This window comes from Melospiza georgiana, chromosome 13 (assembly GCF_028018845.1).
Source record: "Melospiza georgiana isolate bMelGeo1 chromosome 13, bMelGeo1.pri, whole genome shotgun sequence".
NCBI classification, from domain to species: Eukaryota; Metazoa; Chordata; class Aves; order Passeriformes; family Passerellidae; genus Melospiza; species Melospiza georgiana.
The window spans coordinates 4,774,736-4,788,354 of NC_080442.1; the positions used below are offsets into that span (position 1 = coordinate 4,774,736).

The following is a 13,619-nucleotide window of genomic DNA, read 5'->3' on the forward strand; positions in this document are numbered from 1 at the left end:
TTTGTTTGTATAAACAGCACGAGTAGCTGACTTTCTTCCCCTTTGGGATTTAGTTGCTCCCTTGGCTTACTGACTACAGGAAAGTTGTTCTTGATGAAACTTCTGCCTGTAGGTTTTTGCTTAATGGTTACAAGTAAAGTTACACCCCTTGTTCTTTTCTTAGAAAAAAGATAATCTATATCTGTTCAACAGGGTGATGCTGTTGGTCAGAGTTTTCTCTGGGAGTTTCTATATTTAAATTTGTACCAATTTATAGAGCACTGCCCTGAGTGTTGCAAAGGGGGCTTTTCACTGTCTCATCTGCTCTTCCCCATTGATTCAGTGGCTGCAGCCCTTGGCTGAAGAATGCAAGTGGTGACAGGGTGTCACAGTCGTCACTCTTTTGTGGCATCTTCTTGGCTATCACTGCTCTGGTTGGGACTGAGCTGTGATCCTGGTTCTGCTGCAAAGATTCAAGTGTTCATTAAGTCTTTCAAATGAAAACATCCACATTCTCTAAGTTGTTTTTTGTTGTTTTTCTTTTCTACTGAATCATGTTCAACTTCATGTTTGGGTTTTCTTGTTCTGCATTGCAGCCATAAATGTGTCAGTATTACTCATGCTTTACTCTGATACAAATTCTCCCTGTACTTACTATCCTTTGGTTAGAGATCGAGAAGAGAGGTTGGCAGCTCTTACTGCAGCTCAGCAAGAAGCCATGGAAGAACTGCAGAAGAAGATTCAACTGAAGGTATAAAAGGATACATTAGTTGAAAAATACATCAATATTTCTTTGCACAGTTCAATTCCATTTGCTGTCATTCAATGTGTTTTCTCTTCATTGCTTTGTTTATTTTCCATTCAGCATGATGAAAGTATTAGAAGGCACATGGAACAAATTGAACAGAGAAAAGAGAAAGCAGCTGAACTCAGCAGTGGAAGGCATGCTAATACTGACTATGCACCAAAGCTCACCCCCTATGAGCGAAAGAAGCAGTGCTCATTGTGCAATGTCATGGTGAGTTGGGTGTGGGATCTCAGCACCTCAGGACTGAGGTGCAGAGTGACCGAGACCACCCTTGGGGGGCTCGGGAGTCCTGGAATGTTGCCAGAAGTGTCTGGTGGCTGGACTTTGATCCTACACAGGAGACGACACCTGTATGAGGATGGGAGGATTTCACTGGGGTGAATGGTGAAGGGATAAGTTAATTAGAGTGTGAGACACAGGGCTTAGAATTTCTGTACAGGGGGGTCTAGAGAAGTAAGATGGAGGAATTGGGGCGTGTCCTGTCCTTCTTCTTCTTCTTGGCCTCCATCTTTTGTGGTGATGGTGGCACTTTGGGTTTGGTCCTTACTAAAAGTGCACTGGTCAATAAGGGTGAAAGGTATTGGGGAAAATAGGTAAATATTGTATACGTAACTTTGAGTATAAAGATAGGTGACTGCCCCGGGGGCTCTCAGTGTGCTCATGGCTGGCTGCTGTGCAGACCTCTGTCAAGCCAAGAGAAAATCTTGTAGATAAAAAACTAATAAACACTGAAGACCGAGAAAAAACCTGAAGACTCTTTTTGTCCTTTGGAGCGCGGGCTGTCCAAGGCCATCCCGAGCCTTTCCAGGTCATTAAAACAGCCGAGACAGCGACAGTTGGGCAGAGGGGACACTGCTGGAATTGCAGGACAAACCCAAGGCATGAAGCTACAAGTTCTGCTTCACTCACTTGCACATTTACTGTATCTCTGCTCTGCTTTTGTAAAAAGTGCATCTTATTCTTCTGTCCATGAGTCAGGTGGGTTAGGGAGGATTTCAAAGAGCTGTAGAGTTGTGGGTAGAATGGAGACTCTGGGCAGTGCTCAGTTATTGGCTGTCTGCTGAGAGAAGCAAGAACTCAGGAGCATCAGATGGAAGGAGGTAGTTTAAAGATAGATTAAAGCAAAGTAAAGAATGTGATTCTTTACATAGCAGGCAGCTGAGCTGGAACACCTTGTTGTGAGATGCTGTGGGTATTTGCATTCCCTGTGAGTTCAGGGGCTGATTGGTTAAGTGTAGTTGGACTGAAATTCACAGAGAAACCACATCAAGCTCAAGAAGTTCTTGAATTGAGTTTGGTTGGACGCTTGAAAGTGTTGGACAGGAAAAGGAGTGTTCTCTTTGTCTCCTCTCTCCCTTTGGTGTCTGATTTTTTGGTCTCTGTTGGAAGCCAAGGACATTGCTTGGCAGTGTCCCAACCTCAGCTGGGGCTCTCTGCCTGTGCTGCCCTCCCTGTCCCAGGAATGGTGGGGGAGAGAAGCCACACAGCCACTGGGCCAGAGCTGGGAGATCTCCTGCTGATAACTCTGTCACTGCTTTGCAGAGTCTGTGCATTATCAGAGTCCTACATGCCACTGAGCATTATTTCTCTGTAATTGCTGCATTAGGCAAAATTGCATGGGATCACCTCAGGCAGTGCTGGAACAGAAACTTGGGCTCAGCAGGCTGGAGTCTTGTGTATTCACTGAGCTTGCATTTCAGGATGAAACTCCAATATATAAAATTAGATTGAAGTGAAAATGAGAGCAGAGCCTAACATATTTATTTATCTATTATTACACTGCTGGCTGGCAAATCATTCTGTAATTTACTGTTAACTCTTGCATAAAAGATGTTTATATAAATTAGCTTGAGGAGTAAAGGAGTAAAGTACTGTACTTGAATTTCTGAATACACCCCTGACAAATTGGCATGTTTTATATTATGTTTAAAGTGCTGTTATTTATATATTATTGAATTTGCAAAGGAAAAATAACTATTAAATTATTATCATTACAGATTTCATCAGAAGTGTATCTTTTCAGCCACATTAAAGGGAAAAAGCACCAACAAGCTGTGAGAGAAAACAGTAGCATACAAGGACGAGAGCTTTCAGATGAAGAAGTGGTGAGTTTTCTGCTATTTTATCTGTATTACTACTTTTAAATGCCATTCAGCTCAGTAGCCTATGCAAGTCTTGGAAAAGGAGCTGAACAAAACTGTTTCTGTTAGCTTGGGGATCAAGGCAGACTACCAATGAAAAGCAATGAAAGAAACAGTGCATTGACATACTGCAGGCAATTGCCATTTGAAGTTGATTGTTTATGAAATTGCTTTTCAATTAATCTAAGGCATTTTTCATGTCACTACATTTATCTTTTCATCCTAAAAATCCTATACATTACAGTTGGCACCATCCTGCTATTTTCTTTGTTCCTTCTTGTTGCTGAAAATCTCTTAGTCCTTTTCTAGGTGAGCAGGTGTGCTATCCTGTGCATCAAGGTCCATAATGCTGAAAACTGTAGTGCTAAATTACTTCAAAATGTAAGATCTGAAACGTTTTGGAAGTATTAATGTTGCTAAGAAGAATAATAGTTTTTCAGTAGCTTCCTTAGAAGAGTTGGCATGTAGAGTGATTTTGAGGAAGCACTGAGGATTTTATACTTTACCAAGAGGCTCCTCCTCTGTAGAAAGGGCATCTGCATAGTTGTCTCATGTAATTTTTTGTTGCTGCTGCCAGAATTCAACTACAGTATTAAGTCAAGGGCTTTTTAATGAGAATTTGGGTTCTGCCACATCCAAAAAATTTATTAATGCCCCTCTATTATATCTGTCAGGTTTTAGGAGGAAATAGTGTGCAAGCCAGTTCTTCAGCCCCGATTCAGAGTGAACTTGTATTTGGAAATCTGTTTCTAGCCAGGCTGATTCAGATGGCACTGTCCAGTAGTTCTGATTTTTCACTTTACTTCACAGTTCTTTTACTATTTTTATTTACTGAAATCTTCTCTTCATTTTTAACTTCTTACATCTCATTGTAACATGTTTTCCTTTTTAAAAAGCTTTGGAGAGTTTAGGTCTCTGAAGTACTGGAATCCACAGAGGTGATTATCACTGAAAAAACAGAAAAAGATAACTGGAGAGGCACAGTAGTCTGGAGGAATAAATATTTGTGGAGTTGCACTTTCCTGCCCCTTCCCAGCTATAGTGAAAGTACCTAAACTGATTTCTCAGTTTCTTTCTTCCTCTTGGACAGTGGTTAGTGGGAGTTGTGTGGTTTTGTATTTGGATTTTAGGTACCAGACTTGCTGGTGCATATATGTGAGAAATTTCCATACTGCACTGGAGATACCAGCAGTGAGCTTTCCCAGAATCTGTCCTGTTGTGGGCACTCCCAGGTATGGATTGAGCTTTTCTGGGATCTCTCTGGCCTTTGCTGGTACCTGTCTGGCCACTGTAGTGTGGTTCTTGCTGGGCAGCTGGCTCAGAGGAGTCTGGAGGAACACTGGACTGGATTTCCTTGGGACTGGGCATTCCACACTCTCCACATCTCATTGGGTAGCTGAACAATTCCAGTTTCTGGAGAACAGTCAGGTACTGACAGCTGCCTTTGCACCCGGCTGGGGAAACAGAAGTTCCACTAGAGGGCACAAAGATCCTGATTTTTGTGCCTAAATCCAGGGTTTCTCAGCAAAACATTTTGATGAGCACTTAAGAATGAAGGTTAAATGTATGTATTTCTTGAATAATGCTTAGTGCATGAGAGAAAGGAGAGAACAATTCTAACTGAATGAACAGCTTGAGAGTTACTACAGCAGATTCCAATATCCTTCATCAGGATGGTGCATAGTATTTGGCATACTGGCAGTGTATGGATGCCTCCATTCTTAGATATTTTATGTATTATTCATGGCTAAATTTCACTTAGTCCAAGTATAAAATTCTGAGCTATATTATTGTAACCTGAAATTTTCCAGGTCTGAGGCCTTCTCTGCTTTTTATTACCTTTTTTTTTTCCTGTTCAAAGAGCAGTAGTAAGATGCTCATTATAGATCTGGGCAGTGTGGAGGAGGAAAGCAGTTTTACTAACCAGAGCAATCTGCTTTGGGAATCCCTTTATTCAGCAAGCATAGTTAATGCCAGCCCCAAAACTAAAGCATTCAGTAACTCCTCAAGTTTTAAAATACTTGAGAAAAAAATTCCCAAGTTTTATACAGAAGTGAACCCATACTCCAGGGAGCTTTGTAATAGTCACAGTTACTTGTTTATCACTCATTTCAATTTTTCAGTCAGTGAAGGTAACTCTAGTGAGAACACACTTGTGCTACTTAAAGTTATTACTTGTCATCTGTGATGTCTTTAGATTCTATATGTCTTGTGTGTGACCCTTCTTCTTTGACATAAAACATTTTATTTATATCACCTTTGACCTAATAAAATTTCACCTTTAACCTTATGCACTTGACACCTCAGATAACTTACTCTTGATCTTTGACTCATTTTGTGTTCAGCCTCTTCAGTATATTAGGTAGCTGCCTGAAAGAAAGCTTTTATAAAATTCTAATCTGATAATAGAATTTCTTTACTATTACTTGGGAATTCACAAGATTTGAAATACTTTAATTTTGTCCATATTGGTACCTCAGATTTAGGTGTGTCCTCAAGGCTTTGGAAGCTGATTGAAGCAAATGATTGTATAATTTTTCTTCACACAGTAAGGATTTTTCTTGGTTAATTTGACTGTAAGCAAAAAGTTAAAAACTTCTTAATGGTCATGGACACTGATTCCTCTGGGCCACTTGGGTGGTAGGAGTTGATCTTGCCAGAAATAAAAAGAAGCTGCTGTATTCTAGGGGTTTTCTCTTTGCTGTAATGTCTATAAATTCTGTAATTTTAGAGACATTTTCAGAAGTAAAAGCAGACTTCATGTTGGAGCAATGTCCCCCTGGTTTGGCATTAAGTGCTTATTGTGCTTAATTCCAGCATGTCTGGTGCAGAGGCTGACAACTGGGATTACACTGTCAGGAAGGTGAATTCATTTGTGGATGTGAAACATGCAAAGAAAATAGTTTTGCTGTGAATGAAGATACAAAATAGAAAAAAACATGGAGTTCATTCTCAGCTTGTGTGGCAGCTTCATTGCACGTCAGCCTTTTGGGTTTTTTTTATTTGGGGCTTTATTAGTCTGCAGCTGAAACATTTGTACCTTTCTCTTACAGCAAGCAGCTCTTGGTTTTCTAAAAGTGTTATCCTGTGAAAGCAAATTAAGTTCTGTTCACATTGGTTACTTCTTTGTAACTTTGCTTTTGTCTGGCCTCTTGCAGATACATTAATTCACCTAGGTGGTAAAACTGGCAGCAGGCTGAAAATCATCTTCAGTGTATTTCTGAAGCTCTCAGAGCTCCCACTGGCCCACATCCTTTCAGCATTATCTCCAGTGCAGTAAGAGCCTGCTGCCTACATTATCTCTCTGATAAGTGCCTGGCTGCTTCCATCAAACTCTCAGCTTCTCCTGCTTCTGCAGTGCCATTTTCTGTGCTATTGATTTCCCGTCCCCTCTCTCAACATCCACCTTGCTTTTAGTCCAGCAAAGGATGTAAACAGTGTAAGCAATTTGCTTTCATTGACTTCACTGGAATCAATTAGGATGTTGGTAGTCCTGACTAATTGCTTTGCTGAATGAAAGCCTGTGTGGCACAAAGGCCTCACTGAAAAGGTGCCTGCAAAAGCCACAGGACAACACCTGGTGATTTCATTATGCTGAGGAGTCTCTGCAAGGACCTTCTAGACGTTTTCTCCTACAGATTTTAGGAGCTACAGGCACTTTTTAGGCACTTTAATGCCCCTCTGCTTTCCCTTTTGCCTTTGCCTTTCTTGTGTCTCCTGGTTTGTTTGGAGAAATACACCCAAGAGCTCCCTTTGAACCATTGTCCCAGCTCTCTCTGTATCTCCTGGCCTTTAAATGCCATGGTTTAAAGGGACTTTCAGAATATAAATCATGTCATTCCATGTGGTCTATGAATGTTTCTAGTAAGTGAAAAGCTCTTCTAAAAACCAGATGCCGTAGATAACTTGGCAGGATTTGGTTAATTTATATAAGGTGCATGCTACAATTTTATGTATTCCAAAGAAGGATGGAGGACTATTAATGAACTGTTGTTTGCCTATGTGAAAAATGTGCTTTTTCTTATCAGGAGAGAAAACTGATTCTTTTCTCATTATATAAAGGCAACAAAGGACTTCTAAGAGGTGCATTTAGATCAAATGAGAACATAATCCCATGATGGAGCAGAGAGGTGATTGTTGTCTGAAGACTGACAGTGTTAAAATGTGGGGATTTATATAAAAACCTGGTTGCTGGAGCCCACACACAGGTTCCTTTAAAAAAAGCTGCTGGCCAGTGACTAAAGCTGCCTGTGGAGAGTGGCTGGGGCTGCAGTGGGAGCTGTCCTGGCCCAGCTGTGCCCAGCTCTGATTTACAGAGTGCCTCCTGTGCTGGCAGTGCCCCAGGTAAAGCCCTGAGCCCTGGCTGGGGGTGCTGGGAGCTGTGCTGTGCCAGCCAGGTGAGCTTTGCAGCCAGCACCACCCACAGCCAGAGCTCCTGTTCACAGCACTTAGAAGTTCTGAAAGGTTTTTAGATTTTAGGAGCAAGGAGCTATTTTCCTAGAGGTGTGTGCTGCTCCCATTATTTCTTGCAGAGGAAACTACTGAGGGAAGATGTGGCAATAGTTTAATGTCTGACCCTTGTTCTCTTCGTCTGTATTTACAAGGACTTTTCTTGTCCAGACACATGGTGGTGCCAGGATTTTGCTAATTTTTCTTTTTTGAATACTCTATGTTTTCATTCCAATTAAATTATATATCACTATTGTTTTGTTGCTTTAGCCTTTGCAGTATTGAAAAAATGCTTTTGTTTTTGTTTCTGATTCAGAGTGTTTTCAAGTTCTCGTATTTAAATGAAGATTGGTGTTTTATGGACTCCTTTGGTAGCCTGTCTAAAAGATAAGATTAAGCAAAATGCAAAGTAACAATACTAAGCAGGGTCACATTTTTAGTTTCATCTAATAGAGGAGTTGGAGAGGTTTATACTTGTGGGTATGTGGCTTTTAAAAACCATTATAGACAATTAATAGTTTTCTTTTTTATTCTGGAGCATTCAGATGGATGTTACATGTCTACCTGTGTTCACAGAATCAGACTGGTTTGGGTGGAAGGGATCCTAGAGCTCCTCCAGTGCCACCCCTGCCATGGCAGGGATACCTTCCACTGTCCCAGGATGCTCCAAGCCCCATCCAGCCTGGCCTGGGGCATTGCCAGGGATCCAGGGGCAGCCACAGGGGGGTCAGTGCCCAGTGTGCCCAGCCTTGCTCTTGCCCTGGTGTTTGCCTCCATCCCTCCTGGCTTTTGGCTGCTCCATTGTGACCATTCCAGCTCAGGGAGATGGCCCTGGCCCAGCCCTGCTGGTGCTGCAGCCATTTCTGGGCTCTATGGTGCTGCATGTGGTTTGGTCATATGTAGAACAATATTCCTGTTTGCTTTATCCACAGACTTCATAGTAGATTCAGTTTTTTTCTTGGCATCTTATTATAGTTCTCCAACAGTAGCCCATTTTTCTTCTCTGTTGCTCAGGGGAAACAATCTGTAAATCAGTTGCAAACAAGAACTTCCCATCCCAGTAAAGCCTCAGGTTCTGGTTGAGTTGGCTTTACTCAATTATTTTTTTTTCCTGAGGAAGGAAGAATGTCTTTTAGAGCAGAGTTGTGTTGCTAGAGGAGTGGAATTATGCCAGGCTTCTGTGGTTCATTTTTGTTTATGGATATTTCATACCTCATGGTACCTGTGGTCCTTTCAGTCCTGGAGCTCTGGCCATGTCATTCTGCTGTGAATAATTCTGTCCTGGAAGACATTGTCATAAAAATCAATGATTATAAAGTCTAATCCATGTTGCAGCTTGCAGAAGGTCTCTCAGTACCCCATACATCAATTCTAGTTTTTTGTACTTTGCAGAGCAATAGCTTCTTACCTTTAATTTATTATAAAGTATTGTTTTTCTTGGCAAAAATGTCTGTGATTAATGGTGCATTGGCTGTGCCTTTAATTGGGATAGATCACTGCCAGCAGCTGCACCCTTCCTGGTTTTGGCTTGGGCATCTCCAATATCCACAGCCAGTAAAAGAAACTGCTGCTGGCAGTCCAGCTGGGCTCTGATCTCCCCTTCCCCTCAGCTTGATCTGTCCTTGCAGCCAGATGATAAAGTCAGAGCCTCCCAGCCTTCCTCCCACCTCTGCAGGGATGCTTCCCATGGCCAGGATGCAGAGTCCTCATCACACAGAACAGGCACCTTCATTTCACTTTCTGTTCCTGCATTTTAGAGTTCCAAGTGGGAGTGGTATTAAAAATCTGAAGAAATACTTAAAGTTCCTATTAAGAATATTATTTGTTATTTATCTCAGTGGCAGACTGTTGTGTCATTGAATCCATGGACAAGCAAGGTGACTGGAAGTGCAGTCACTATCAGCAGTAAAAACAGTTTTCCATTGGGCATGCTGAAAAAAGCAGGATTAATCCCTCATGGAAAAAAAACTTAATCCCAGATGTCAAGGAAAGCCTAGTTGTACAATGAAAGGTCACTCTTCGGTTTTGAATGAATAATAAAAGTTTTTTAGTGCTCTCAACTCATCTTCTAAAGTACAGTCTAGCATAGAAATGGGAATAATTAAAATCTTGATTTTGAGAAAATAACGTTTGAAAATTCATTGCATTATAAGCTGTTTCTTATACATGTAGCACCTCTAGTAACATGTGTTAATTCATATTAATAAGGAATACCTTCCTTGCTATGATTCTTCATATTTTGGAGTGGATCATCACTTGTGGTCCTATAATAGTGTTTGATCTCTTTATGATGAAGAATTACTGATCATTTGTGTTTCAGGCTGTCATTGTTTAAAATTGAAGTGTGCTTTTGATATAACTCATAGTCTGCTTCAGCATCTGTTTTCCATATTAAATATTGTCCTAGATTATGAGGAAAAAATAAAATAGTGAGGAGTTCTGTTGAAACATGTAGTAAAATCGTGAACAAATATTCCTGTGGTAGTGTGATTTAGAAGTGAACCCTAAAAACCCTTCAAAAGTTGGCAAATCTATCCCTTAAGTGATTATATACACAAGTAAGAAACAATTATTTCTGACATTGGTAATAAATTGTGAAAAAACTTTTTAATGATTTTCTGCAGTTGCAGGATATTGTTTATTTTGAAACAGGTAGAGATGTAAATCCAAAAGATATATGTAGGCTTCAGAATAGTTACCTATTGATTTGCTAGAATATATTCCTTATGTACATTACCTTTATGGAAAATACTCAGTTTGATATATGTATTTTCTATATTAAAATGGTAAATGAATGACAGCTATTATTATGTGATATAAGCTACTACAAGTGTTTCTTTATAGTCTTCCTCATGTATATTTTTTAATGCTGATGTGAGGAGGCAAGTAATAACAAGTATTTGGAAGTTCTGAAGCTTCAGTTTAGATCAATAGCTGGAGACAGATGTTTTTCAAGTTGCCTTGGCCTGCAGAACTGGGTTAGAACACTTATAAGAATGCCTTTTCTTTCAGAACTTAGGGATTCAAGGTTGGAAAGAATACAAAAATAACAGAATAACCAGCCTTACAGTATTTTGGCACTTCTGCTGCAGTTCTGGCCAGAATCCAGAAATATAGAAGGGAATGAAAATGAAAAAATAACAGAGGGGGAAAAAACCTACAAACTCTAAGATTCAGCAAGGTCATTTTGGCTTGGTTTTTTGGGTGAAAGTCCAATGGTCAGGAAGGTTTTGCAGATCTGTGGCTTGGTGAGTTTGTGAATGATGGAGCTCAGGCCAGGAGCCCTGGGTGGCTGTGGCACTGCCAGCCTTGCCCTGCCCCTCTGGCCAAGGATGCCCCTGCAGAGCTGCCTCCTGAGCTTGGAGCAGGTGCCAGCAGCTCCCTGGGCACCCTGCTGCTCCTGCCTTCTCTGCCCCAGGGATCCCAGAGCCTCCTTGGCCCCTGGGCACCCTGCTGCTCCTGCCTTCTCTGCTCCAGGGGTCCCAGAGCCTCCTTGGCCCCTGGGCACCCTGCTGCTCCTGCCTTCTCTGCTCCAGGGGTCCCAGAGCCTCCTTGGCCCCTGGGCACCCTGCTGCTCCTGCCTTCTCTGCTCCAGGGGTCCCAGAGCCTCCTTGGCCCCTGGGTACCCTGCTGCTCCTGCCTTCTCTGCTCCAGGGGTCCCAGAGCCTCCTTGGCCCCTGGGTACCCTGCTGCTCCTGCTCCAGGGATCCCAGAGCCTCCTTGGCCCCTGGGCACCCTGCTGCTCCTGCTCCAGGGATCCCAGAGCCTCCTGGCCCTGCCTGTGCTCAGGGAACTCAGTGCTTAGGGAGGCCAGGGATAAATAACTCAGATATCTGCACTGGGGCTGCCCTGCACCAGCACTGCCAAAATACTGTAAGGCTGCTTATTCTGTTATTTTTGTGTTCTTTCCTGGCTTTGCTGCAATATTGTCCTGCCTGTGCAGGCATGCCCCAGGCAGAATTCATAAAAAGGCAACACTTACTTAAAAAGAAAGGAACAGGAAATAAGTATTTGTGTTATGGTTGCCTCTAATTTTAGAAGGAGGGAATTTTGTTAGGAAGAATTCTCTTTGGCACACTTCACAATTTAATAAAGTTCCTATTAATATTTTCTGAGTAGTGAAATGAATAATAACTTATATGTAATACAGAGAGCCAAGTGTCACAGTGAAATAAAATGGGGTAGGAACATAATTTTGCAGTTGTGTTCTGCTTTGATAAATACATATCCAAGGTTTCACCTGCCAGGGACACATCCATGGGTGCTGCTGTTGGAATTATGACACTAAATGGGGAGAGCTGCTGAAGAATATTTGTCTTGTGAATGGGTGTTGGGAAATTTCTTGTGCAGCTGTATTTTATACAGATTACTGAGGTTCAGAATCCAGTTTAAGGTATGGTTTTCCTCATCCAAGCAGAACTGGGCCCTGCTCAGCTATATAGCATTTCAGCATTCTGTAGCATTTGCTGCACTGTCCATGGAAAACTGCAATTATGTTTGTTCTGGAGTCTGAAAAAAATTACTTTTATTTCAGGGAATATTGATTATAATGCTGTTATCCTTGTAGTGTAAACATGTAATTTAAGAAACAGAAAACATTGGTTATAAGAAGTGCTTAGTCAACTAAAATTCTCAGCTTCAAGATATCAGACTAACAGGGTAGATTGTCTGGTTCAGGCAGTTGAAGGGGACTAGGAATAACCAGCAAGAATGTGACTTCAGGGGTGACCTTATTAGCTTTAGCTTTAATGCTTTTGGCAACTCAATTTCTCATGTAGTTTGTAGATGAGGCCCATCTGTTGCATTTGGAAAGCTTCAGGATTTTCAATGACTTGACCAAAAGTGAGAACAGTTGAGAATGGAGGGAGAAGGAAGGAATAGCAAAGACATTTTTGTAAATAATCTAATTTCTGTCTGCTTTGTGGTGACTGCAGTTTTACATGGGCAATAATATCAGTCTTTATCACCTTGTTTGTAAATAAACTATTGAAACTTCTACAGAAATTTATCTCAGATGTTCTAAAAATTACTTCAGTGTTCTGTAAAAATTTAAATAATAACATGTGTCTGTACGAAATGCCCTTAAATATCCCATGGTGGATGTTTACTACCTTCATTTTACTTCATGGCTTTTTCAGCTGGAGACTGAGGGTCTCTCCCTGAGACAGGTACAGGATACCTTGGGATTTTTATCAGTGGTTCTTAGCTTTGGAGAATGCATGGCAATAACACAGGAGAGAAGGAGCAGGGGTATTTCTACTCTGATGGGTCACTGAGCCATCATCACATGAGCAGAGAGGAACATTCACAGGTGCCCATGAGGAAATCCATGCCAGCATTCAGTTCTTGTTTTGTTTCTGTATCTTGCAGCTGTACCTCCCAGCACAGAGCAGTGCCTGCTCTTTGTGGCACAGATTCTGTCACCTTCACAGGAGCTGAGCCCTTGCTTTGTGATGTTGCTGATCTCAGCTCAGAGGATGAGTATCAAGTATGAAAAATGATGGCAGAAGTACAGAATGACTATCATTGCTGGCTCTGGTTTAATCCTGAGATCAAAAGTGTTCTGTTAGGACAGAACTAGCAAAATTAGTATATTGTACATAAGCCTTTAAAACAGGGTTTCAGAGAAATTGCACAGCTAAAATTGACGGAGCTGAAACTAAAACTGCACTGAAATGTTTTGGTAGGCTGAATACAGATCATAATGACAGCAGCTTCCCTTAAAAAAGAGCCTCTACTTATAATGTTTTGCATTTATAAAGGCCTAAATTCTCCAAAGATCTGGTGGTTTCCCAGTATCTGAGGATTTGGGGCCAGAATATGCTCAGCCTAGTGCAGGACCAGACCAGTGATGACCCCTCACGTTGCCATAAGAAGAAATCCAGAGTGCTTTTATGGGGAGGATAAATTAATTTAATTTTAGAAATTCTGACTGCACTTAGCATTTATTTATGTAAAAATAATAATTACAAAGAAGTGAAAGGCTTTCAGAAGGTGCAGATTACCCCTTTATCCTGCATAACATTTATTAGAAATACACCCACCCCAAATGAATGAGTTTCATTCTTATTTAAATGAAGGGATGGCAAAATTTGCTTTGAAAACACTGTGCTGGCCTTACTCCCTTTTATGCTCTGATGGTTGTTATTTTTGGGGTGTGTTCCCCTGCCCAGCTATGGCTGTGCAGGTAAAATTACTCATGAGTTTAATTATTTAAAGGATTGCACTTCCTGTACTTCAGT

The 13,619-nt window shown here is 41.3% G+C and overlaps 1 protein-coding gene across 2 annotated transcripts in view; it reads left to right on the plus strand.

Annotated features, from left to right (window-relative positions):
- The window catches only part of SCAPER (S-phase cyclin A associated protein in the ER), a 136,043-nt gene that overhangs the window by 41,189 nt on the left and 81,235 nt on the right, over positions 1-13,619 (plus strand). For both annotated transcript variants that reach the window (XM_058033388.1, XM_058033389.1), the window contains exons 18-20: positions 649-730; positions 845-997; positions 2,785-2,892. In XM_058033388.1, the coding sequence (XP_057889371.1) occupies positions 649-730; positions 845-997; positions 2,785-2,892 (343 nt within the window). The remainder of the gene's footprint in view (positions 1-648; positions 731-844; positions 998-2,784; positions 2,893-13,619) is intronic.